Source organism: Drosophila miranda, chromosome 4 (genome assembly GCF_003369915.1).
Source record: "Drosophila miranda strain MSH22 chromosome 4, D.miranda_PacBio2.1, whole genome shotgun sequence".
Classification (NCBI taxonomy): Eukaryota; Metazoa; Arthropoda; class Insecta; order Diptera; family Drosophilidae; genus Drosophila; species Drosophila miranda.
Window position 1 is genome coordinate 4973830 of NC_046677.1, and position 27745 is coordinate 5001574.

Sequence of the window (27745 nt, forward strand, 5' to 3'; positions counted from 1 at the left end):
TATATAAAAAGCGACAAGCAGTAGACTACTGTAAGCAGTGCAAGGCGATATACGCCAAAAATGAGTGGAACTGCGTCTGAAAAGAAAGACAATGAAAGAACTAGATAAATAGCGGAAAGCAGTAAGAGGCCAGCCGACAAGCAGTGTATATGGACAAGAAGTAAGTGAAACAATAATCCCCTCCATACCGCCCATCCGATTTGATATTCTTAAGGAAAAAAAACTTGTTTGGTATTTAATTTTCTTTGATTTATTGATTTGTTTCGTAGTGACTTAATTGAACATTAAAATATTGTTCATAATTATACATACAATATATATATCGAATTTATTTATTATATTTTATATTCATTTAATCATATATTTTACAAGAATTTTACAACTTTAAGTTTTTGGACAATCTTTTCATTTCTTCGTTAATTTTTCAATTATTTTTCTTTTTGTTTTTTTCGCTTGGTTTTTTCTCGTTTTTTTGTTTTTTAATGTAATAAATAATATTAAAACTACACATAAGCATATAATTACATCGGCAAAAGGACGCGACACACGCAAGGACGAGCGATATTGCTGCATTTTGTCGATCATAATTTTATCGGTTTGTTTGTTTCAGATATCAATTATCGGTATATCGATAGACTCCTTAGACTCCTAAAATTGTAAACACATTTGTATGTAACTATAGTACATTAGATCACTAGCTTTTCGTTTCACGAGTGAGTCAATCCATACGTACACACAAAACATATAGACATAGAGTTATATACTTATATGTATATTCATATGCGACTCAAGAGAAATGATTATTTACTTGACTGAATGCCGACTTCGGCCCATCCCCGGATCCACCCGATCCCGATCGCGATCCCAATCCCGATCCATCCTCGCGCTCTGACAACTACGGATGCGACGAGCCCATTCTCGGTCCGTATAACGAATACGGGGCAAAGTACTGGGCCAATGCTGGGTGTGGGGGCAGACCCGGCATGCCGGGCGGGGCCAACGATGGCGGCAGCATCGAGGGCTTTCCGTACGGATGATAGCGTGCTGCCGACAACGGACTCAGCGGCGGTGTCGGATATGTGCGCTGGAACAACGGATGATTAGGTGGTATGCCACCGGCGGCCGCCGCACTGAGCACCGCATCGGGCACCGAGGCTGTGTGCGTGCGCAGATGCTGGAACAGGTCGTCAGAGGTGCCGAACCGTTTGCCACAGTAGGCGGCATCGCTGCCAATCCACGAGCACACGTACGGCATCTGCGAGGCGGCGGCCAGGGCTGCCAATTGGGCGTGATATGACTGGGCTGCCGCTGCGGCCGCCGCTGCAGCCGCATTCGAGGAACCACTCGATCCCTGTTGTCCGCCCGATTTACTGCTACCCGATCCACCGCCCGACACCTCACACTGCGGACAGCCGGCCGGACAGGGCTGACCGGCCGCCTTGTTGATATAATGCGGACTGGCCGGGCAGCCGGTGCAGTAGGGATCCCGGCATACGTTCGGTGTGGCCGCCATCATTGACTGATCCGACAGACCCTTGAGTCGGGCATAGTTCAGATATGGATTCATTGCCGACGCCTTGAACATGGCATGATGGGGCGACATCAGGGAGCTGGCTGTCATCAGGTCCATGGGATAAGGACTGCCATAGCCTGGAAGGGAAAGATAGAATATTTGAATAAGTGGATGGGGAATAGATGTGGAATCCAATGGAAATAGAAGAAGGAGTTTAGAAAAGTCTCTGTCTTTTTTTTAACCATTTTCTTTATATTTTCTATTATTTTAATCGAATCTGAAGTACAAATATGGGTTCTTTATAAATACACAAAGCTTAAATGGAATTTCTAAAGCACGGAATCCTTTTTGATCTCTAAATATATCAATATTTGACTATTTCATAAGATTCTTGAAACGTTTTACGCTATTCCAGATATTTAATGGAAGAATTTCCTATGATTGGAGATTTACTTGTGGAAAATTCTTCTTCGGCCCTCCAGAGAGATCTGGAATATAGTTCTATTACCATTTACATTTGCGGCTAATATTCTTCTCTGTTTTTTTGTATTCGAAATTTATGTTGCCTTTCGTTTATGGGAAATTTGTACAGAAAACAATGGCCTGAATTTGCCCAAATGTCCCCTAATGGAATGAGAATTATGTCTTTTGATTATTCCATGCAATAGTAAAGCCTTTAAGGATCTGTGTCTAAGCTACCAGGACCTGCTTTTCCCCCATTCCTTCTGATGTTCGGTGCATGGATAATTTTCATATTTCCCTTTAAAGCTGTTTCCTAATTTCGCATTTCCCCTATTTCCACGTGGCTTTGCTGCAGGCGAAATTGCAGAATTCACTGATGCAACATTGGCCACCCCTCCCCTCGCCCACTGGCCCCTCACCCTTGTGGTGGTGCGGCGGAATATGGTCTCCTGCCTCGTAATTCCTCGTTGCTTTGCGTTGCTTTTGCGTTGCACTCACCTGGAGGATAATAGGATGCAGCTGCAGCTGCTGCTGCCGAGGCCTGTCCTTGCTGGCTGGCTGCGTGCAGAGCCTTCACATAGTTGGCTTCCTTGGCGGCGGCCATGGCCGCCTCCTGGAGGCGATTGGAGCTGGCCTGCGCCTGGGCCGCCTGGGCGGCTGCCGCATGGGCATGGGCTGCTGCACTGGGGCTGTGCATGGTTGCTGCCGACTCTTTGGAATTGCTGCGTCCGGAGGGTAGTCCGGGACTGCCATTCTGTTGGCCAGGGGCTGCACCCCCGACGCCCCCTGATGATGAGGTGGGGGTACGTCTTAGGGAGTCTCGTGCCCCGCCAGCTGTGGGCGATTCTCTGTGTGAGCTGGCACTTTGGTTCGAATCGCATCTCTGGCCGTTTGACGTCGTTTTGGGCGTCTTTACCCGCTGCTGCTGCTGCTGCTGCTGCTGCTGCTGCTGGTGCTGGTGCTGCCCATTGCCGCTGTTGTTGCTGCTGTTGGTGAGATTTGTGGCGCCGCAATCGGTGGCAATGGTCGTGGCATTGGCGGTGGTGGTATGGTTATTGTTGGGCTCGTAGGGCTTGAAGGTGCTCGGGGTCTTACTGCTGTGAGCCGGCGGCAGCTGTTGCTGTTCCACAGAACCGGTGCTGACGCTGGATGAATGACTGCTAACCGGCGAGGATTTATCGCGTGCGTTGTTATCCCCCAGACCGAAGCTGCTGCTGCCACTGCCACTGCCGCTACCATTGCCGCCTCCCCCTCCTCCCTTGGGCTGCTGTTGCTTTGTGGCCTTTTCAATATTGGCCGCCAGCAGCTTGGGATTTGTGGTGTCCGCTCCAATGGCGCTGCATGTTTGCGCCAATAGCGCCAATGGACTGCTTTTGTTGTCCAGCTGTAACGAAACACAGAGAGAGGGAGAGAGAGAGAGAGATATGCATAAGTAAAGGTAGATATATATATATATTGTTTGTAGTGTTTCTGTATCTTCGATATCGTGCGTTTTGCATCGCAGATAACATCTTCTCTTTGTTCTGCAAACACTTTTTTGTGCCCCACGAGTAAACGATTGGTTTTTTGCTTGCCCTGTGGCACGTTGTGTGTCGCCGCACATCCCCACAGATTGTAATCTTTCACAACAAATTCCCCACTCCATTCCCCACTACCCACTCCATTCCCATTCGGGTATTTGACCCTCTTTAACCACATAAATAAGGTTCTGTTCTGGCGTAACCATAAATATTTATAATCCTAACGTAGACAAAATAAAAGGAATTATGAGGCCATTAAAATTCGACGGAAGAAGATATAAAAAATACATTAATATAACGATGCCAATGTGGTGCTAAAAGGCACAAAAAAAAATGTAAGAAATATACCCTTGGGTGGGTCCCTGAGGGGTGTACAAAAAGCCAAGATATCGGGGAATGTAAATTGGGTATTATGTATTTTTAAATTCAGAAAAATCATATAGATTTTTATCTAAGAAATTGTGTAGAAAAATATCTTTAAAGATAAAGAGTTTCACCAATGTGTCTGTTCGTTTAGGGGAAATTTTGTGCACTGAATCACCCCCAAAGTGTCTTAAAGCCACAGCTGTATTGAAGTATTAAAGTGGAGGAGGAATATTTTTCAAATGCATGTTATTTTTAAAGACTCTCCTCACTCTAGGAAGTGTTTTTGTTTTTTTTCTAAAAATAATTCTTATTAATATTTAATCAGGCCATTTCTAATGAGCCCCCAATGAATTCCTAATGAGCCCATAAATTTATTACTCATAAAATAAACAAATGACACCACAGGGGAGAGACCTTATATGGGGGACAGTGGCGGAGTAGAAAAGGGGGTTTCAAATTGTAGAAAGAAGGAAGGCGTAAGTTTTTATGGTTTAAGTTTTTACCATATTTTCAAAAGAAAAATAATTTTTTCCAAAAAATCAATTTTTATATTTTATTATATATTTTTATAAGCGTGACTTTAAAGTATTATTTTTTAAAATTTTATAGACGAAAAATGGTCTACATTTTATTGAATTAAATACCTAAAAAGAATTTATTTGTGTCTAAAATTTTTAAATATTTTTGTATTAAATTTCAAAAGAATATTTTGTATATTATTCTTTAATTAAGTTTAAGAAAATATTCTTTTAAATTGGGCATTGAATAAAAATTAATAGATCAATCAATATTTTGTATATCCGAGTAATACTTCTTCACAAATATTTCCCTCTGTTTACCCCTTTGACAATCCTTTGCCTACACCGTCTCTGTGCCTAAATTGTTTGATTGCTTTACGCTTATGGCTAATCAATCGAGGGCCTCGTATTCGTATTATTGGGACACTTGTCAGGCAATCTATACGTACTATATGACCGCAATCGCGCATCAGGCGGACGAGACGCGAAAAGCTATAAGATTGAAAATTACCGATTGAGTAGTGCTATCAAGAGGGATCGGATGAGTGCCGACAAAGCCGGTGGAATGGAATTGCAGTCGGTACTGTCGTCGCAGTCAGGCGTGAGTCGTAAGTGTGTACATAAATGAAATGAATATTACCCACTCAAAGTTTCAGCCATAAATACGAAACACGGTTTTTGCAATAAAATCCATTTCGCCGCATGCCATAAATTATGGCACAACACTACCAGAGGGCGAGTGGGGAGAGAGGGGAGGAAGAGGAGGAGTGGTGGAATGGTATCCAAAAGAAGAAGGAAGCGGAAGGAAAAGGGAAAAACCCAAAAACTGAGGCAAGAGTTGAACGTTCGTTCCATAACTCATCCGTGCACACACACACACACACACACACACACACATTGCATGTAATGACGTATACGCCTTATATGTATGTCCGCTGGTGTGGCAGTTTGTGTGTCTGGCTGCTTGGCGTAATTACGCTTGTGCCCCAACTGGCGCAAGTCATAAACTACAAAATATTGAAGCTTTTATAACACTCAATGGGCTGTCATAAATTATTATGATACTACTATTGTAATGGCAACAATTTCTTATCGGTACTTAAGAGTACTTTTTGGGATGCCCTATTATCTGGTCGAGAGTGTGTACACTCCCTGAGCCAGGAGGTAGCAAAAGGGGCACTCAAGTTTTAAGGAATTTGAGCTCTTGGGAATAGGTTATGATACGTGGAGGGCAGGGAATCGGAAGCTCCTTGGGGAGTGTTTTATTTTTTATTTAAATTTTAGAGATTTATTCCATTCCATGATAAAACATTGCAGGCCAAATTTAGGTCCATTTTTCGTTTAAAAAATTAAAAAAATTAAGGCAATACAAAATTAGCCCATATTATAGAAAATTGATTCATTTATGGGATAAAATTATTTTTCTTTTGAAAATCGCTAAAAAAAAGCTCTTAAAACAGCTGTAAACTGAAAAGTTACAGCTGTGCCAACACTGTTTATTATTCTTCGATAGCAATGTGTACACACTGATACATACTGTATAACAGTTACCAAAGTTTTTGTCAGGGTTGTCATAAGCTTAAAAAAGTGCCATAGGATATATGGGACTTCAAAATTTTAAGTATTTGCCGAATGAATTTGGTCTCTTTCTTTGGAAAATGTTAAAAAAAAGTATTATTTTCAATACAAATTATTTAATGAAAGAACATTAATTTCTCTTTTGTATTGTATTCGGAAGAAGGTCCTGTATAGCTTAGGGAATGCCTCTACATACCCAAAGAATCTCAAACTATTTACTCAACTGCAAATGTGTAAATATTCCCCCTCTGTCCACAACATTTATAGTGTATTCCATTAGTCAGGCCCCCAATTGACACTGCGACGTTTTTGCTTATTTATTTGATTTGCATTTTTGTTCACAGAAAAACCCCACTCCACCCCACCACCCCACCACCAATCACCCACTCCTCGATGGTCAACACTTTATTAATTATTGGCACACAAACTGTGAGCCCCAGCTTTAGCTCCAGCTCCAGCTCTAGAGCTCCATCGCCGTGCCGTCACATTCTGTCTCGTTTTTAGCACAATTAGTCATAATTTATTTCCATGTTGATAAGGTATCCGTATTGATTTTCGGTATTACGCATATTCGTGTCGCACATAGCAGTGTTTTTGTTTGTGATTTTAGTTTATAATAAATATTGTGCGGTGTGCGGTGTGCGGTGTGTGTGTGTGTGGTGTCTATAGATACAATGAGCCCCATATGGGTCTGTGTTTAATTTATGATTGGACAATGGCCGCCCATAAAGTGTACGCACGAGTATGGATATTTATCGTACGTATAGTTTATATATGAGGTTGGCTCTGGGTCTGGGGGGGTTCCATATAATAATTGAGGCCATACAAATCAACTTTAGTTTTATGTTTATAATGTGCTTTTAAAAATGCTATTTATTTTTGTATTTCTTTTTTTTTTTAATGAACTTGCTAAAACGTTGTAATCCGAAAAAAGTGTACTTTTAACACTCAATTAGCACTCGCAAAAAAAAAGACTGTAGTCTGTACAAATTATGAATATTGTGTTAATTAAAATGTTACACCTTGTGGGAACAAAAAATGTGTGGCCTAACAAGGTGAACAAACAACAACAACAACAAAAGTACAGGTAGCCATGGGTCGAATGCATTTTAGTTATGCCTTTTGCACAATCAAGTCACAGTCGCTTGTTAAATGCATATAATTTAATTAGACACTTCAGACTAAATAGCCACAGAGTGGTCGGAGTCAGAGCTGTCATGATTTACTTACATTTTATTAACGCCATTTTTTATTATTATTTTTAATGCTAATTTTAATTTAAAAGGTGTGCACAAAGGCTTTTCAGGGTAAATGTTGAGAGAGGTCTGCTTTTGTGGACAGGTTTCATTGGCTCATACGAAGAAATCAGCTAAAATCGAGGCACACGTATGGCGACACTGCAATACCCCGAAACTTGGGTTTCTTCGAGGCTTTTATGTATCTATTTTTGGGAGGAGGGCTATGGTATAGGTAGAAGTGCTGCTAAGCCACTCTGTGGTTCAGGTTTCATTGGCTCAGACGAAGAAATCAGCTGAAACGTTTTATATCGAGGCACACGTATCGCGACACCCGGCACTTGGGTTCTTTTGCTGCTTTTATGTATCTATTTTCTGGTGCTATCCCTGAGGGATAGAGAGAGGTGCTGCTAAGCCACTCTGTGTGTGAGAGAGAGCGGGTATATGCCTATAATTTGTATAATGGGGGGTTTTAGCTTAGTGCATAGGTTTGTGGCCTGACCTTAGGGGTCACATAAATGTATAGCATTATTTTTTAGATGTTTTAGCTTCTGGCAACTATAGAACTCATCATTATTGTAAGTTTGAGGCATGTTTGTTGGGGTAGGCACACACCAGGGTAATTATTGTGCAATAAGCAATTGTTATAAATATCGAAATCTTATAAATGTGAGATTTATAATAAAGTATCGTTTATTAATAATGTTTAAGTCGAAAAAGAGTACACAGTACAGTTAATGAGTATGGTCTCCCGACTTTTGTTCAACTTTCTCGCTTCTGCTTTCAACAACAGGCTGTCTCAAATATCGTTTAAGTCTGGTTGTATCTGTTAGGTCTTAACGATGGTATCTTAAGTTTAAATGTTAATTTATACCCTGTCCTTTCCATAAAATATCGATAGATCCCATAAAAACCCAAACACTCAGCATTATAGAGTAAATACCCAATGAGTGTACCCATTATTCAAATATTTCTCTGTTTAAGCAATTACCACTGTAGTTTTTAAAGTAGTTCCCAGCCATAACAACAATTCATCATCATCATCATCGTCATGTGCTATGCTCTGCTGTGCTGTGGAGTGGAGTGCGTGTTATTTGCTTAACATTTTACACAACTGTCACAAGTAAATGCTTGAAGCATTATACAAATTAACAACAAAAAGCTAAATGTGTCAAATTATTTGATACAAGTGCGCGTACGAGACTCACTCGACAATAAACTTATGACACATCGACATACTTTAGCCATCAACAACAACGATAGATACACTTGAAACAATACAGTACAGAGAGGGGCTCCTCTTACGGGCATATAAAAATAAAAATAAAGTAAATTATAAACAAATAAAAGCCGGCACGCGAAGCTACAACACACACTCGATGGGGGATGGGGCGGGGGGAGACCCTTGAAAAATCAAACGACAAACAAAATGTTGAAACTTTTTTGCATGACAATGACAGGCTCCCCTCCCCTCCCCTCACCAGCCGAGAGTTCAAACCAAGCCAAGATCAATTGTTTGACTCTTGAAAAAATTTGAAACTTTTTGATGGCTTTCGCGCACTTTTGATGGGCTTTGAAGTAGCGCCGAAATGGGGATTTCTACATCAAAGCAGGTTAAGGGAACCCATAAAAAATATAGGTATTAAGTATCCCAATCCAAATCATTGAACAACTTTAATATTTCATTTTATTTTGACTTAAACTGTATCGTTAATAGAATTTAGCATCTTTTCCTCGGCTTCCTATGGGTATAATATTTCTTTTTTTTTGTGAAAATGCAATTTTCAAAGATTCTTACGGCTCAGGAAATTTCCTTTTGCCTTTTCCTTCGTGCACGGCACACATATAGAAAATAGCTGCTATAAATATGAATTACAGGATAAGCATAAAAAGCGGAAATTGTGTGCCGCCGCCGCCGACGTCGTCCCCGACAACGTTTTGCATAAGCCAACGGAAAGGGGGTGCGCGGAATGGGGAGCTCCATGGCACCATGGCTCCATGGCTCCATGGCTACATTTTCTTTTTTTAAGACGCCTTTGCAGTTTTGTTGGGAATTATAAAATAAGCGATAAAAATTGTATAAAACTTTATGCAGACTTTGTATTTTTTTTTTTCTCTCTCACTCTCTTTGCTGTCTGATATCCCCCCCCAAGTCTTTCACTGGAAATATGGGCTCTGTCCTCGTTATAAATACGATATTATGCATCATTTTCCCCTGTTAACACCTCTTTGTGTGTATATTTTTAAGGTGACAATAAATATTGCCGCACACACACACACACACACACACACACACAGAGAAATTTACATAAATGGTCATACAAATATTAAGAGCCTTTTTGTGGGTCTTTGGACCCTAGTTGAATTAAATGATTCATATCGGAGATACGGATACTCAAGTATTCAGAAATTCTTTGTACGATAGTAGCTGGGCTTTGTCTGGCCTCTAAAAATAGTGAGGAGCAAATGGGGAAGTGCTTGCAGAAGATTAGGAAATACTTGGACAGAAAGATAACCTTTGCAGCGAATGCTACGATTTTATACAAATTTACTTAGGAATGGTTATCACTATAATATAGGGAATCTTTTTATTTATTTTATGTATTTTTTTTTATTTTTTTTTAATTTTTTTTTTATTTTTATTTTATTTCATTTTATTGTAGCCATACATCACAATTTTTTTTTTTTTAATTATACTTAGGATTTTATTTTATATTTTTGATTATAAGATAATATCACTGATACAAATTATGTTGTTTGTTGTTACTGTTAGAGCAACTTATACAACAGTCGCAGAAAAAATTACAATGATATAAAACAAAAAAATTTTAAAAATTCTTGACATCAAGCTCAATGAATTTGGAGAGGGATATTATTTGGTTCAGTTATTTGTCCAGGTTTCGAGGGTAGAGCTCCTCTTAGATCATCCTGTTTCTTTATCAAATATATTCAATAAATAATTTATATAGTTTTTCTTGACTCAAACAATTTTACAGAAGTTCCGTAAGCATGAAAATCTTATCAAAAATATTTTTGCCATTTTAGCGCTAAATTATGGATATGATTTCAAATTTTTCTTTGAAATATGCACCTTTTTTTTTTGAATCATGTTTAAAACATTATTTAATATTAAAGATATTTTCAGTGGCTTAACAATTTAATAGTTAAGTTTTTTATTATTATTTTTTTTTAACAAATTTTTTTTTTTGGAGACGTTGACGTTTGGTGGAGACGTTTGATTCTACGTGGGATTTGAGGGTGCTGCAATCCTCTAGCTGCTTCGTTTGGACGATTTAATAGCCTATCATTGTATCGACTGCTATGGTGGTTAATGTGACCCTCAATATTGGGGATATGTAGATCTCTACCAAGGATTATGGTCGGAACAGACCACTGGTCACTAGTCATTGCCCTTAGAGCCTTCATTTGCATGACTCCTCTTTTGTAGAAATCTTTTGTAAATCTGTGCCCCTAAAATCTTGTTCTTGCTGGCTTGCAAAAGGCTTAGAGATCTATCATTTCTCCTAATAAAGATTGTTCCCATAAATATAGATCCTCTTTTTGTACATTTTATTTAATTACAAATTTTTGCAATCAATAATATGATATATTGTATATACCTTTCCCTTTGCCAGAATATGATATGGCACAAGTAAAATGCCATTAAAATAATTACATTTCTGGGTTTCGTTTTAGCCAAAAATATGATATGTATATTAAAACAATTAAATTTTCTGTCAAACCCAAAAACCATTTGACGGGTGCTACCGTGAGCAGAGCCTAAAAATAACCAACATAATTACATTGAGCAAGCCGAAAGACAGGCCAGGCCAGGCCCCAGGTTTTGGGGGCGCCCCCCTTGAAGAGCAATGAGCACAAACCAACCGCAAAATGCAATTCAATATGCCTGTTGGTTTATTTTCAGCCGATGGCATGGCATGGCATGGCAATAAGAGAGAGAGAAACACAAAACGCTGTCACATTAACTGTCAACTGCTGCAAAGCACTGACACTTGTCATATTGACAAGTGACAGCGTCATTTGACTGTCAGAAAGAACAGAGACAGAGAGAGAGAGAGAGATAGGGAGAGATAGGGAGGGGGGACGTATAGCAAATAAAACTGAGACTCGACGAGGCCATCTCTAGCACTCGACTGTGGCTGTGCTGTGCTGTGCTGTACGGCATGTGGCAATGCCAGGGCATAGAGTTGCCACTTAATTTGACACAAACACAAAGCCAGAGAGGCAGCACACACACACACAGAGCGAGAGTTGAAGTGCACTTGGCGTTAGACAATGTTGCAATTTTAGACGTTGCATGAGTCCCCAACTGTCAGACATATCATTGCAATTGTCACAGTTGTTTGTTGGCTGCACAGTTGTTGCACAGTTGCACAGTTGCTGCTTGCAGCCTGCTGCCGTTGCACTTTGAGTGACACATTAATGCCATTTTCATGTGTCACTCTTTCTTTTATTTGATGCCAGTGCCCCCAGTGCGGGGCCGCCCCCGCCCTCGACTCTGCCCGGGTCGTGTCTTGTTTCTCTGTTAGATTTCATGTCAGACTTTTGTCAACATTACGTGTCTATTTAGTTGTCAGTTTTACAGGCAGACACTCGTATTCGTATTCGTACTTGTATTTTTTTTTTACCCCGCAACTATTTTTTTTACCCGTATTGTGTATGCAAACATTTGTTTTTGGTCACCGCATTCCAGGCAGGCTCTTTACTTATCTCTTTTTTTTCTGTGTTTTGTTTCTCTCTTTTTTGCAAATTACTGGGTTGTTTTTTTTTCGTATTTGCCTGGCAAATTCTTGTGCGCTTTTGGCTGGGGAAAACAGTAATGTTTTGCGTTAATTAGGGGACTGTAGATACGAGGGTTTTCCCTCGTAGGGAGTCGCTTGAGTGCTGGAACCCCCAAGATTGATGGGGATCTGGCGTCAATCTCTAGGAGGTTCAATGATCTACAGACAGGCAGGTAAATATTGACCTCTATCCTCAATGATTGCCTCTCAATAAATTTAAAAGGCCTTCCATCAATGTCTGTAAAGACACCCATGCGTATACGCAATATAATTAACCTTGTGACCTTGACAAGGCATTGCTCTTTACACATCTTTCTCTCTCTTCCTCTCTCTCTGTTAAGATTCCACTTCCCGAATGCTGACTTCTGTCATTGCGATTGATGTCAACGCCAATTGGCGGATTCCATTATGCGGCCCATCACTCACTCTTGAGGCAGCGGAAAATAAATAAAATAAATTTCTGTTTGCTTTTACTCAAAGACGAAGCAACCGTCAAGGTTGTGCTCTAGAGATTAGCGCAGCTGTCTCGCCCGTTTTTTTTTTCGGGGAGATGCTGTGTTTATTTTTTAATTCACGCGCCATTTGCCATTCGCGATTCGTTCACTCGTGTCTATAATTTTTGTCGGACAACGTGTTTATCAATCATACGCAACGTGAGCCTGTCAGAGTGCCGCATTTCGGATGGAATGCCGCAGTGTGTGGGCGCTACATTTTGGGGGGAGGGGCACCGCAAGTCTTTATAAGGTTTTCAACCACATATGAACAGCTGCGCCATGAAGAAATACCTCATTGTTGTTTACTGAAAAAATATACATATTTGATTACTTTTGTCAATTTTTGTCGGCGGGAAACTTTCAAATGATCTGCTACTTTTTGGCTTGTATGGAGAATGGGGAATACAGTTTTGGAGGGCTTTAGGGGAGGGCTAGGGAAAGCAGGGATTAGGTGGGTGGAACAGCCGCAGAAGTAGCGAAAAATGGGGCTATGTGGATTTTTTTATATTTATTTTTTTGGTCAAAGAAGAAGAAGAATGAGCTGGACAGTCCCTAGAAATATTCCCATATTATAGGCATTTTATTCTTTTTTTTATTTTAATTTATATCCCTTTGTTTTTTCAATAAATCTCTTTCAGTCCTTAATAAATCTTATTAAATAAAAAATACTTTTATAGACTACATCTTTCACTCAATAAAAATATATGTACGCCTTTTTGTTAATTTTTTGCTGATATTTCTCAAAACAAAATGCCTTCAGACTTAATTTGTTTGCCATGTGGTAAGGCTTCTGAGAATCGCATTAGCCGCAAAAAAAAAAAAAAAAAACGAAGAAAGAAAGAAAAAATGTTAAGTAGAATATATTTAGCACCTCCAACTGGAGGATGTACGCGGAATCAGAAATTAGTATGCCCTGGCCCCCCCGCTCCCCGCTCCCTGCACACACACATCCGATTATATTGCCACAAATCTTTGCTGTTCATCAAGAAACAATAATTTCGATATTTTATTCCATTTATTTAGCAGAAATTGTGTCGGTGTGCGGCGGCAGCTGTTGGCCCGGCAAATTAGCATAAAGCCAGGCGAAAAAGGTGTCTGTCATTGCTGTCAAGCGAATTGAATGCCCCGTGTGCCCACATGCGGCATTCATTAATTCTTGCTCTCCGACTGATATTTCTTTATTCTTTCCTTTTTTTGTTTTTATTATGAAAAATCTTTAAGCTGACAGCTGACTAAATTAATTTGACAATAATTAGCATTTCAAGTTGTCAACGTTAATGAAATTTCTCGCTGCATCTCTCTACCGATCGGCGTAATAAATCCAACGACACTATATAATTTTTTGTAGAGCAGCGACAGAGACGAAGGAGACCGTGCATTGCAGTGCAATGGTGTCGCCTCTGGTCGTATCTGTGGCATTGTTGCCTGTCAACTGGCTGTCGCCTTGGCTTGCCTGTCAAAATGCCAAAGCCCCCCCCCCCTTCCCCTACCCCTCCCTGCTGAAGCGGGGAAGACCCGGCCCACAGAACAGATCCACAAAATGGGACGACACTCGACCGCGCTCTTCCTCTGAGGTGGAGGTGTCATTCGCTTTTGGCATCGCGTTAATTACATGTTATTTATAATTATGCCGCCTCTACACTTGCGTTGACAACTGTTGTCAGCATCCCCCTACCCCCTACCCCGTACCCCTCTGCGGGGCACCCTTTCACCCATTACGAACCGAGCACTACACCTGAATAGTGAATTTTCCGCGACATTTTCCTGCCATAATTCACTTTTCCTTGAGGCTTGCGTGCTTGATTTGCATTTGCAATAAATATTTTGAACTTTTTTCTCTACCCCCCAACCCGTTTTTATGTTTTGTGAGTTAATTAACTTTCTAAACATTTGTTTTTAATTTCCGCAAATAAATTGAATGTATTTTTACAGGGAATATGCAGTAAAAGAGTAATATTAAAATCAATAAAATCATGAATTACTTTGAAATATATTTATTTTATATTAAATATATTTATTTTATTTTTAATATATTTATTATAAATTAAAAATATTTAAAACATATTTATTTTATGAATTCAATATATTTATTTTATTTATTAAATATATTTATTTAATTTATTTATTTATTTTAATTTAATTTATATATTATTTAATTTATATTTATTTGATTTATTTTATTTTATTTATTTATTTGATCGATTTTATTTATTTATTTGATCTATTTTATTTAATTTATTTATTTTAATTTATTTTATTTAATAATATATTTATTTGAATTATTTTATTTATTTATTTTATATGAATTAAATTTATGTATATTTATTTATTTTTTCAGATATTTCTAGAATAAATCCTTGATCTTCTTCAACCTTATATTGATTATGAAATTCCCACACTTTTAGTTTCCTTTCATGGCCATTATTCACTGTAGCCACACAACAAAACAGATAGCGGGACAGAAAAGACAAACTGTGAAAACTTAAAAAAGGAAAACAAATTGTTGTTGCACTTCCGGTGCCTGTCAACACTGACAGAAAGACAGAGAGATACAGACAGATAGAGAGAGAGAGAGAGAGGCTACCACTATTTTAGCACTCTGCAGCGCGCGAATCGGCTCTCTGCCAGACGTCTGACAGTTTTGTGTTGCACAGCTGTTCATTCGGACCCCGCTACTCCACTCTGGAGCTCCGAAAAAATAAAATAAAAAACCAGATACAGTTGGCATATAAAAAATTGTAACATAACAGAAAGAAAAGAGAGAGGGAGGGAGAGGGATGAGACAGGGAAGAGGGATGGAGATGGAGAGACCGACTGAATGACGTGCTGACGCCTCTTCTTGCCCCCTTCTGCTCTTTTTCAGGTCTTTTGGTGTCTGTCTGCATAATAAAATGCGAAAATATGCAAATAGACCCAAATAACGCGAGAAATGCAACCAAGAAAACAGCAACACAACATGAAAGACAAGACCGAAGAGAGGAATACACTTGGAGATCGATCTTTGATAGAAAAATGTTCGATTTGGAGCAGATTTTTAGTTGAAAAGGATATTAAATAAATTATTGTAGTTCTTATTGTCGAAAAAGGGCAAGAGTAGCTTCTGCATATGGCTGATTTATGTATTTTTATACCAAAAAATGTGGTCCGTTTGTTTCCAATATATAATTGGGATATAGGGATCCAATATCCTTTTATTTTCGTTAAGTTTGGGATCCATTGGGATGAAAAATGTTTGAATTTAGAGACAAACATGATTTAGCGTTTCTTGGAAGCTAAAAGAATCGATTGATTTCCAACAGAAATCTTTAAAATCAAAGAATACAAATCTATGTGTTAACATATGTATTTTAAAATATATAATAATAATTATTTTATTTTATTCTTGTATTTATTATTATTCTTTTATTTGTTATTATTTTATTTCTATTACTATTTTTTTTTATTGTATCATTATTGTTTTATTTATTATTATTTTATTTGGTATTATTTTATTTATAATTTTTTTATTTTTATTATTTTTTTATATTATTTTTTTTTATATTTTTATTTTATTTTTATTTGATTTATTATTGTTTTATTTATTATTTATTTTATTTTTTATTGTTTTATTTATTATTAATTTTATTTTTTTATTGTTTTATTTATTATTTTTCTATTTATTATTATTTTATCTATTATGTTCCCCATGTACTTTCGAAAAACCCTCGCTCAAACCTCATACCCTCTCCAAAAAACAAAGAGTACTCCGTACAACCCACACACATGGCATGGATCAGAGATAGTCGTAGGTAGCCGGGGGTCTGGGGTCTGGGTCTTCCTTTTCGTTAGATTTTTTCCCTGCGATAAGCAAAAGAAACGAAACCCCCTCCTGCAAAAAAAAAAGCAGCAGCTAACGAAAAACCGTTCGCAAAAGTACGCCAAAATGACAGGGCGACAAGCCAAAAAGACAGGCAGGGAGACAGCTGAATAAATGAATTGCAGTAGGTAAATTTTATTCGCAACACTCGCGCGTTGGCTAATTTGAATAGGCAGCAGGCAGGCAGTCCAATAGTAGCGGGGGTATATCTGCCCCGAGGGCCCCTGCCACCATCCCTCTGATGATGATGATGATGATGCTATCCCTATAAAAAGTGTGGAAAGCTTTTGTTCAGGCCCTAAGATATTTGACACGTGATAATGCGGCCAAAAGCCTGGGAAAAATTGCAAAAAGGCGTGAGATGTGCAATGCCATTGTTTTGTGCCATTTTATTTCTTTATTTTTGTTGAAGGCAGAAAAAACAGGAAATATATTGTATTTTTGAGTTAAAAAACGAAAAGTTTCTAAGGAGAGTTTACTGAAAAATCCTTTACTTTTTCCCCATCTAAATTGCAATGTTAAAAGTTAGATTTAATTTCTAATTTCATGCAACATTTTTGGCAGAAAGAGACACAGAAACCGTACAGTACCCATCAACAGTCTGTCGCTGCAAAATGTTATTCCCGCCTTGGCATTTGACATGACATTCATGTCATTTTGGAAAACGTAACACAGCTCCGACACAGTCTTTAATTTATTTTCACTTTTCACTCTCTATACAAGTCGTATATTTTGTGGATATTTTTATGTGTTTGTAACCTTGCGATTTCGTTTCGTTTTGCCTTGAAGTGTCACAAACAGTGTCTATCTATCTGTCTGTCTGTCTGTGGGGTTCAAAAAGTGTCAACTACAGCAGAGAAGAGCGCTAGAAAATCTGTAACCGAATAGCAATCAAAAAGTGTCACTTTGACATCTGTCCCTTTCGTATTTAAATGAACTTTTGCCTTGGATTTCCATTGTTTAAAAGAACAAACATCCAAGACTTTGCTCTGTGTCAAGTGTCAGTTAAAGGGTTTAAAAATGGTCTCAAGAAACGTGCCAATTAAGGACGGGAAATGAGTCTTACCAAAGGGTTTTTGCCTAAACATTTTTACTGATTAAAGTTCTTATATTCATTTCGAAGCACATGAGTAAACAGTTGACCAAAGCACATGATAAAATATTTGTAGCCCACAACAAAATGTGTTTTAAAGCCCAAAATCCTCCAGGGCTCTCTTGACCATGGACGGACGTAATGCGTGGTAATCCACAGTAAATTAAATGGTTTTCAAATGGTATCAATCATTAATACACCGTGTGGTGGTCGCTATGACTGATTGCCAGAAAATTGTGTATAAATATTAATCAGTGTTGGGCACAAAAGAGATCATTGGGCCAAATGGGGAGAGGGCTTTTCAGAGCTCAACAAAAAACATTTGACACTAAATGCACACAAATTGCTTTTGAAGCCCAGGCAAAGAAGCCACAAAGCCGCACACAAAAAAAAATATATACATATATATATATATACATATATGGAGGTATCGTTCGTATGGGGTTTCGAAAAAAGGGAGCTATTGATGTGGCGTTTATGTGGCGACCATTGTCTGACCAAAAGGCGAGACAACAAAATACAATACAAAAAAAAAAAGAAGAAAAAGAAATAAACTGAAATGTAATATTGATAAGCTCACAAAAGCGGTCAAACTGGCGCCGGCCGTGGCTCCAACGGACGGGTCACGGGGGCCATTTCAATCAAATCAGAGAACCCAATGCTAGACCTGAGACCTGAGAGTGTGTGCGATGTGCGATGTGTTCGAGGGGAGAAACCAATAAACAATCAATCTCAATCACATCAATTATGCGCTGAAACAACTCTTGTGAGCCCCCATGAAAGCACGGGCTCTTATCATCAGCCAACCATATTCCCCCCCCCCCCCCCCCCCCCCACCTCTTTGTTTATTTTTGGGTACGCTTGCGGGACACATTTTGTATTTATTTATTCTCTATCACGATGTTAATCATTTTAATTGGCGCCACTTGAACGCCGTCTCTCAATCTCGCACCGTCGAAGAGGAGTGTGTTTTCTGTCCCGTCTGATTGGTGTCCATTAATTTTTGTTTGTGGGGCAGTCATTTGAAAGCGTCTCAAATTACTTTTCGTGTTGCAAGCAGCCACAAACAGACACAGAAAGTGAAAGTGACCAAAAGACAGACCGACGGTCGGTCGGACCCACCGATCGGGCACTTTCAATCGATTGCGATAACAAAAACGGAATGGAAAACCAAAAAAATGAAATTGCTCATAAATTATCTCTCTATTAGCATTATCTATCGATTTGAATAATCAGGAAGGAAGGGGCCAAAAGAGTGGCTACAAAATGTTTTTCTAGCTACTATTTAGAAAGTTTTCAACAGTTTTTGAACAGAATTTAGTGTTAAAGTGTACTTAAGATGAGTTCTGGGGTAAAATATGGCAGTGGGGAAATTTATAAAGTTTTAAATTTAAAGATTGAGGGGGAAACTATTGAACAAAAAGTATTTAAGGCTACTGGAGAGTTTTAATCACATTGGGGCCACATAAAGACCATATTTAGAATGTTTTTTAACTGTTTTTGAACCCAATCTGGGTATAAAAGTGTTCTGATGATGGCTTTCGAAGGTAAAATATAGCAGTGGAATAGATTTATAAAGTTTTTAATTTAAAGATTGAGAGGTAAAATATTTTCAAAAGCATTTAAAGATATTCGGGAGTTTCCTTCACATTAGGAAGTTCTTTTGAAAAGTTTTCAACCGTTTTTGAAACTAATCTGGGTATAAAAGTGTTGTTATGATGGCTTTTTTAAGGTAACAAATGGCAGTAGGGGAAATTGATAAAGTTTTTAATTGAAAAACTAACAGGAAATTATTTGAAATAAAATTTTTTGAAGCTATTCGAGAGTTTTCCTTACATTGCAGAGTGGGCGAAACGGCCGATCTGGTGGAATTAAAATCATAGCTTCTAAAATAATTAAGATATACTTTTTAATTTTTTGTTTGTTTAATGATAATAATTTAAGAAATTATTTTGAACGTTTAAAAAAAACTCCTAATTTTTTGGTTTTAAGTTTAAGAAATGATCTTAAAAAAAAACATTTTTATGTTAAAAATCTTCTGCAAGAAGGTATTACAAATTAAACAATTAAAAACCCTCTGCTCAGAGTTTTTAAAATACAAGAAGATCAGTTTATGGAACCAGAGCTCTGGGTATATTCCAGTGTCGCAGCACGTATGCCGCCACTCCCAGCGTTTCGTCTTCTTAAAACGTTCTCCCATAAAAAGTTTAGTTACTTCGATTATTTATTTCTTGGAAGCTTAACTTGTTTCCATTTCTGGAATATAAAATTGTCCCTCTCCCGATGTCTGAAGTCTGATGCCTGATGCTGTGGCTGTTAATGACGATAATGCAATTGACAGTTATCAGCATGGACATTAATTTGATTATTTCTATATGAATTTATTGGTTAATTTGTTGGAACATTTTACGATTATTGGCTTTGACTGTTTTATAACCTTTCATTCCCAAAACCCCCCACCCCGCGCACTACCCCATCGATTATCTCGGTCGGGACTCTACTCTAAAAAAAAAAAAAAAATATAAAATAATATATAAAAAACGGGTTATTATTTTGCGGTTAAAGCGGCGATTGCAATTCATTATCATAGTTACCGCCTCGCGTGCATTTAAATGAATTCATTGGGCTTCGACTCATTCAATTTGTACACCGCTGCCCGACTCCCGACTCGTAAGCATTTCGATTTTCACAAATGGTACGCGAGTATTTGCCATGAATGGTTATGGCTATCGCTGTGGCTGTGTGGGGCTGGGTTTTTTTTTTAAAGTCCGAATTGGATTGAAACGGAATCGAGGGGGGGGGGGGGGAGGAGGGAGGGCCACGATTGACGGGTCGAACAGCATTCGTGTCTCGAGTGATAAATGCCATTCGATTGTATTCGTTTCGTTTCGTATTCTCCTCCCAAAAACAGGCAATAATACTCGTCATCATAAAGATGGATTATTATGGATGGTTTTACTTTTTCTCTTTTTTTTCTTTTTATTTATAGTTGCTTATTAACGAAATTGGTTGAATCGTTAAATTTATGATCGGGGCCATAAAATGCAATAAATTTCTTAATGAAACACCACAAGATATCGGCTTCGATGACGGTTCGTGTTTGTGTTTTTGTTTTTGTTTAAGGCAACGCTCTTAATCGATTTCTTATCGCGCCATAAGCCAAGTGCTTTTTTCAGTTAATCCATCTGCTGATCACAGATATAAATACCTATGTATAATCGATTCGTATAAGTATTTCCTAGGAATTTCTATAAGCAGTGCCAATCGACATTTAGTCGCGGGATTGGACTGATTTTTAGTATAAATTTCGAATGAACTTTGATTGCAGAACATTAAGGAATTTTATTTAAAAATATTTTGAATGATTGGGATTATGGAAAATATTTTATTTGTGTTTTTTGTAAATTTATGAACGCAGAAAAAATTCTTATTTTGGGAAAAGCTTTATAAAATCCCTAAAAAATAGAAATCCCCAAGCAAAACCTTTTTAAATCATTAAAAAATATATATCCCTAAGGAAAACCTTTTTAACATCCCTAAAATATATATATCCCTGAAGAAAACCTTTTTAACATCCCTAAAAAATATATATCCCTGAGAAAAATTACCTACAATCGCAGGGACAGTAGATTCTTCTAGAATGTGTATTTCGTCCACAAAACTTTCTTAGAGAATGATCTTTCAGCCACAGTTCTTCTGGAATATTTTTTATTTTCACACATAATTTTACAAACAAATTCCTGTCGTCATTCCCCAACTAAATTCAATAATTTTCCTTCGAAATCCCCAGTGAAACTTTACAGATTTCAAGTGTTTTTTTCTTTCTTGAAATTCCCATACCATTCCCATAAAATGTGACCTCTAACCCAGACCCAACCTCATTTAGAGTGCAAAGCAATCCAGTGGTTTCTCTGCTGCTTGCTGTGTGTTTTTTTTTGTACGTGTGTGATTATTAAAAATATTCCAAGAATTAATTAACACTTTAGGCACAAAAACTATTATTTGTGTGCGAGTACAAAAAATTAACATGACAGCTCTAGACATGGCAATTTATCACTAACATGCTGGGGCACACAACACCGCTCTCCGCTCTCCACTCTCCACTCTCCGCTCTCCACTCTCATCTCCCCTGCTCTGCTCATTTGTTGTGTTTGCTGTTTGGCTGTTGCTTGTATGCTATTGCTTTTGCTGTTGATGACACTTTAATTAGAGCCACACGCAAACACAAAGCCCCCGACATACAGCCATACAGACAGTGAAAGAATGGCCCAGAAGTCGTAGTCAGAGGGGAGTCTGAGGCTGAGACTGAGACTGGAGAGCCCCGTCGCTGTGTCAAGCGCACACTTTAACTGCCAGTTAAGAGAGCACCAAACGACTGGCTGCCACAGCAGTTGTTTGTCGGTTTGTCGGTCGGTCGGTGGGTCGCTCGGTGGCTGAAACTGACGGCAGGCAGCCGTGTGGTTAACTGAAATGAATGTCCGACTGCATAAATGGCTGCTTGACTGACACATTTAATTATATTAATGATGTTTGCGGTCATCTGACATTTGCACTTTATTCACCTTCTTTTTTTGTTCGCCTCTCATCTCCCATCCACTGGTCGTCTGTCATTTTAACTGACTTGAGCTGAGCTCTCCGCTGAGCTCTGGCACTGACATGAACTAAACTGGAACTGACTTTCACAGATACCCTTTGTCAAGTGGGGGGTATTGCCATTTGGGTCACACACGGGACAAGGGAGGGAGGCGAGAGGCCAGAGACCAAAGGCATCACAGATAATGTCAAATCGAGGCAGGTCTATCTGTCTATCTGTCCATCTGTAGGTGTTTCTATGTGAAGTAATCTTCTTGGGTTGAAGGCTGTCTTTATTTCTAGAAATGACTGGCAACAGGCGGATCGAAAAGGTATAACTATTTACTAAAGAAATTTGTATGAAATTTAGGTTTAGGATCGGATCTGCCATCGAAACGATCTATTCAGAATTTTATTGTGAAGACTACAAGCCCATAAGCAAATCTTGACTTGTCTTTTATATACTGTCCTAATAATTATCATAATTAATAAGCATCAGATTTCCACCTCAACCTATGCGATATATATCCCTATAATGGAATATAATGGAACCAGCAAGAGTATTCCAACTTCTTGTTTGTTTAAACTAACTTTCATTCCTTTTAATTTTAAATTTTGTTGTTGTTTTGGATTTTGAGTTATTATCCATTCGAATGCCGTTTTTCGTTGCCTTTTTTGGCAGCGAAAAGTTGATTTTTTTTTTAATGTAATTTTTCAACATGTGACAGCAAATTATCAACAGTCATTTTCGAGATCTTCTCTCGCTTGGATCGTCTGTGCTCTGAGGCGCCACACAAAACATATACACAAATGATGACACTGACAGCTGTCAAGCTTAGTTTATTTGATTTTATTATAATTAATTATCAGCAGATGCCATTAATCATTGAATAATTTATACACTCGCCAGCCGATAGTATCTTAGATACACGAACCACAACAGAAAAACGGACCAAGAAGAAGGTTAGTCAGTCACCAGCAGTCGCGCACAGTCGACACGCAAAAGGCAAATTTATTAAACACAGAGTCATAAATTTTATATCCCATATAAATAATTTTGAGGGGGGCAGCATTAAGTATTTAAAGTGCCCGTTTGCAGTTTATGCACTTGGAGAAACTTTCTTGTGGGTTACATTTAATTTCATGTAGTTTCTATACAGATTTAAGGGAGTTTTCAACATTTAAAGAAGTTAAATGGGTTATAAATAGTTTAGTTATTCTGTTTTAGGGCTAAAGGACTAGTTCAAAGGCTATTCAAAAATTTATCTAAGGTTAAAAGAACTCTTTTTGGTACAGAATTTCTATTTATTTAAGTTTTAGTTCATGAAACGCTTTTATTTTTTTTGTTTTATTCAAGAAAGTATTGGAAAAGCCTTACATTATTTTAATAAATATTTGGACCCGATTTTAAGAACTGATGTTTATGCATGTTTTTTTTTGGTATTTTTTTATTTCTTTTTTGTTATTATTATTTTTTAACTTTGTTTTGTATTATTATTATTTTTTTAATTGGTTTTTATTATTATTTTTTTTAAAATTGTTTTTTTATTATTAGTATTATTTTTTTTAATTGGTTTATTATTATTATTTTTTTATTATTATTTTTTAAATTGGTTTATTATTATTATTTTTTTTATTATTATTATAATTTTTTTGTGTTTATTATTACAATTTGTTTTATGTTTTTTTTAGATTTTGTACTTGTATTTTTTTATTTTTTAAAATTTATTTATTTTGGCTTACTTTTTAATTTTATTACATTTAATCACAAATAGTGAAAATGCGTTATGAACTAGTTCCTTAATATTTTAAACTAGTTAATTTTAAAAGTAAAATATCTAATTTTTTTTAAATTTTGACAGAAGTATATTTTAATTTATTTCTTGGATTTTTGGTGCCAAATGAATAGTGAAGACCTCGTGATGTGTCTCTTATATTTTTTCAGATCCCAAAATTCTGAAATAGTTAAAATATTCCAGAAACTAAAGAGATTCTTGTTAACCCTTGAATATTTTACTATTTCCAAAAAAAACCTCTAGAACACGCTTCCATTCCATAAAATTTGAGGGCAGTTCTTTTCAAGGAATAATTGTTGGGTATAAGTCATGAGAATGATTTATAGCACCTGTTAGCATTATCATCATCATCCCACCGGAACCAGTTCATCATTTGCCGGGCATTGAGATTTGTTGTTTGAAAATGAATAGCTCGCTGTTCGTGGCTTTTCAATAGCTTTCACCCGAACGAATATGGTAATCACTGCGGATGTTCCACACAGTTAATAAACGCAGATACTCGTTCTCAACGAGTACTCATCGCTGGGGCTGGTTGCCATAAACTGCTTCCGTTCTTTATGCACAAAATGTACTCTACAAATTAAAATGGAAATTTATGGCTCTCACGGCAGTTCGAAAGAGATGGTACACAGAGAGAGGTAGGAGGAGCAGGAGCAGGAGGAGACCGCCACAAGTTTGACTCTGATTAACTGCCATAGTTTCTCGCTCGAACACGAGTCTCGTTCGCACAGCACAGCATTGCGTTGCGTTGCATCTCAGTCTCAGTCGGTGCGAGAAATTGCATTTGTTTTCTGTCATTATAAATTCAAATTTGGCGCGCCATAAATTTGAATACAATTTCCAGAGGTACGAGTGGTAGTGCTTTCGAGACTCTCTAAACACTTGCACAGACACGGGGCAACTGGGACCCCGCAGGCTGCACAGATTTACATAGTTTAATATGAACAAACATAAATAAGTTTTATGTGCAGATATTGGAAAATTTATTGTTCTACGATTGTGAATTTGTTATTTGCTTTTTTTCCCCCTCCACCGCCTTTGTAAACAGTTCTATTCGGTGGCACATGGCCCAAGACAGAGTTGGGTTTGCCTTGGAACGTGCCTTGGGGTGACATAGACAGCGAAAGATCATGCAAATCTCTATCATAACTCTTCTTTTAATCCTTATAAATCTATAAACAATATTTCAAGCCCCAAAGCCCTTATGAAAAAGGAAATGCGAAACAAATCGATTATAAATGTGCAAAGTATTTGGGGAGCTCGTTAGATGGATAGATATGGCAGTAAGGAAAAGGAAAAATTAACCATCAGTCAGATGGTTTATTGGAGGCATAGATTGAGAGATAATTGATTGCGAAGATAGGGGTATAGAGTTAGTTCCAATTGCAAATTGGTGGAAAGATATTGCAGGATTGTAGATTGGTTGTAAGAATCAAAGAAGAAATGGATAGATTGAGGGATATAGATGATAGATATTTCTGATAAGATTACTGAACAACAGGATCGACAGGTAGATAATGGAGATGCGAATAGAAAGTTAGGAGGATAGGTATTTGAGTTAGTTATAGGTCCTTCTATGAAAATATGGATATAAACATTGATAGAATATGCTTCTAAGTATTCAAATATCGGTATAAGGTAATGTTCTGAATGATAGCCAGGAAGTGTAATAGCAACAGGAAATTATGGATATTTAGATAGAGAGATGGCATATGTTTATGTATGATATGATAGACAGAGATATGAATATTAAGATAGATGGAACTCTTTCTTTATGGTTAGGATATGTAGATAGAAGGGTAAACATATATAGAACCATCCTAGATTAAGTAGAATACTCTCTCTTTTGTACTATTTAGACCCCCCATCAAATCAAAGGAAAACCCAACCAAAGGAATACCCTCAAAAGTTAAACATTCAATATGATAACAACACGATTCACTGCCCACACCTCCAAAAAACTATAATTTAATGGAAAAAAAAGAATCCCCAAAAAGAATGCGCGAGACTTACCGCTGTTGGGGCTGTTGCAGCTGTCATATAATCCGGCCTTAAATAATGATGATTGCTGGATTGCAGCATTTTATTATAATTTGTTAAATCCACTTTGACGGCTTTTCTTTGGTGATTCGGCGGTGTTGGAGAGGTGTTGAGTTGTGTGTGTGTGTGGTGTTGTGTTGGTGTGCGTTCCAGACCGCAGAGATGGTGGCCAGGTAGGCAGCACGCTTAACGGTAAATGCCAATTTATGTATGGCGTGTGCTGCAGCCAACTCGTGTGAAAAGCGGCGCCTGCGCCTCGGTTGCAATAATTTCCGAAATTCCGATGATGGATGCTCCGCTGACTTTTCGCTGATTAAGCCGTACGCCCGTAACGCCGCGGCCTCTGCTCGATTTGTTATTAATTATTTGTTGTTGTTATTTATTTTAATCTGCAATTGTTATAGCGGTGCTGGCCTTTGTTTGCAATTTGATTTCATTAATAATTCAACTTTTTTTTCATGCCTCGAATATTGTGACTTTCACGCCAGTGGCATATTAATTTTTATTTATATTTTTTTTTTGTTGCCGTTGCCGTTGCCGCTCTGCTTTAATTGTGTAATAAATTCATTAAGTATTATAATTGCCTTAACTTGCACACTTTTTTTTACGCGCCAAATATATTTTGCAAAAATGCTACACGAAATATAATAATATATGTAAAAGAATTTACATTTACACTTTTAGCTAATGGAATTTTTAATTTTTTTTATTTTACTTAATTTTTTGTTGTTGTGTGTTTATTTTTATTTATGTGCTTTTATTTGTATTTTCTTTGGCTTGGCCGTTTTTGGTTTGTGGTTTTGCTTGGATGCCACTCGTTGAGGGCGCGTTTTATGATGAGGCACGTACGTGTGGTATATGTTTTGGATTGGGTTTTTGCGCCTGGAACCGATTTCTCATAGAGTATTATGGTATGGTGTGCCGTGTTGTTGGGGTGTGTTATTCCAAAGATTTACCCCGCAACAAAACGAAAGTATAAATTTTTACTCGTGTATATACGGATTTTTTTTGGATTAAGACTCAGTCTAGATTATGATAAAGCACCATGTTATATAGAACAAACATCACACAATAAATGATTCTCAAAAATATAATTTTTTTTTTTTTTAGATATTTATTTTTGATATTTTTGAAACACGCGGGGCGCACACACGCTATTTTGGCTTTCTGGCTGTGGCAACACTCCGGTCGTACAGTCCGGTCGTAGCGCACGTACGAACTTTAAACGTGAAATAACAAAATTCGACTAAAAATCTATAAACAACATTCATTCTCGCTCGCTCACTCACTCGCCCGCTCGCATGCCGTCGTTTATTGTTCTCTTTCTTAGACGACAACATGCTCTCTATCTCTCTCACTGAAAGTTTTTAGTGAGTAGTTTTTTGAGAGCAAGAGCGAGAGACCGAGAGAGCCGAGTGTCTGGGTGAGAAAACCAGTTCAGTTTTTGTCATTGTGTGGTCGGTTTTCATTTTCAACAAGTGTGCTTTTGTTGTTGTCTGAGGCGCACTCCTCCCCCTCCCCCCGCCAAACAACAATGCGCCATGCGCTGAGAGAGAGAAAGCAAACAAGAGAGTAACGAAGAGAGCTTTAGTTTTATGCTCTGCTCTTTGCGCATGTGCAAAAAAAATGTAGTAGAAATTAATGCCATTTCGTAGTAGGTGGAGCAAATAGTAGTAGAAACCAAAAGTAGTAGCTGCAGGAAGGCTTTTCTTTAGAGGCTTTAGTGAAAACTTGAACTGATCTTGTATAAAAAATTCAAAACAAAAAATTTTCGTCTAAAATAAATTTATTTTTACCCTTTCCAGAATTTTCTACCATTTCTCATGGAACGGAAACACCACAATCTTAATGGATAAACACGCCTCTGAGTAAGCCACAAAACCAATAAATTATTGCCAAA

At 37.7% G+C, this 27745-nt stretch overlaps 1 protein-coding gene across 1 annotated transcript; it reads right to left on the bottom strand.

The window, feature by feature from the left end:
• Positions 1 to 447: 447 nt before the first annotated feature.
• Positions 448 to 27085, bottom strand: LOC108162434 (zinc finger protein Elbow). Its single transcript, XM_017297168.2, has 3 exons — positions 25819 to 27085; positions 2474 to 3359; positions 448 to 1650 (listed from the first exon to the last, which is right to left on the bottom strand). The coding sequence occupies exons 1-3, from the start codon at positions 25885 to 25887 to the stop codon at positions 896 to 898; spliced, it is 1710 nt and encodes a 569-aa protein (XP_017152657.1). The 5' UTR covers positions 25888 to 27085; the 3' UTR covers positions 448 to 895.
• Between the last annotated feature and the right edge of the window lie 660 nt (positions 27086 to 27745).

What these genes read in the sequence shown, in the direction of transcription:
- LOC108162434 (XM_017297168.2), bottom strand. Translation starts at nt 25,887, where the DNA reads ATGCTGCAATCCAGCAATCATCATTATTTAAGGCCGGATTATATGACA. An exon ending in CTGCAACAGCCCCAACAGCG is followed by an intron (nt 3,360 to 25,818) that starts GTAAGTCTCGCG and finishes GTTTCGTTACAG; the next exon opens with CTGGACAACAAAAGCAGTCC. An exon ending in TGCATCCTATTATCCTCCAG is followed by an intron (nt 1,651 to 2,473) that starts GTGAGTGCAACG and finishes TTTCCCTTCCAG; the next exon opens with GCTATGGCAGTCCTTATCCC.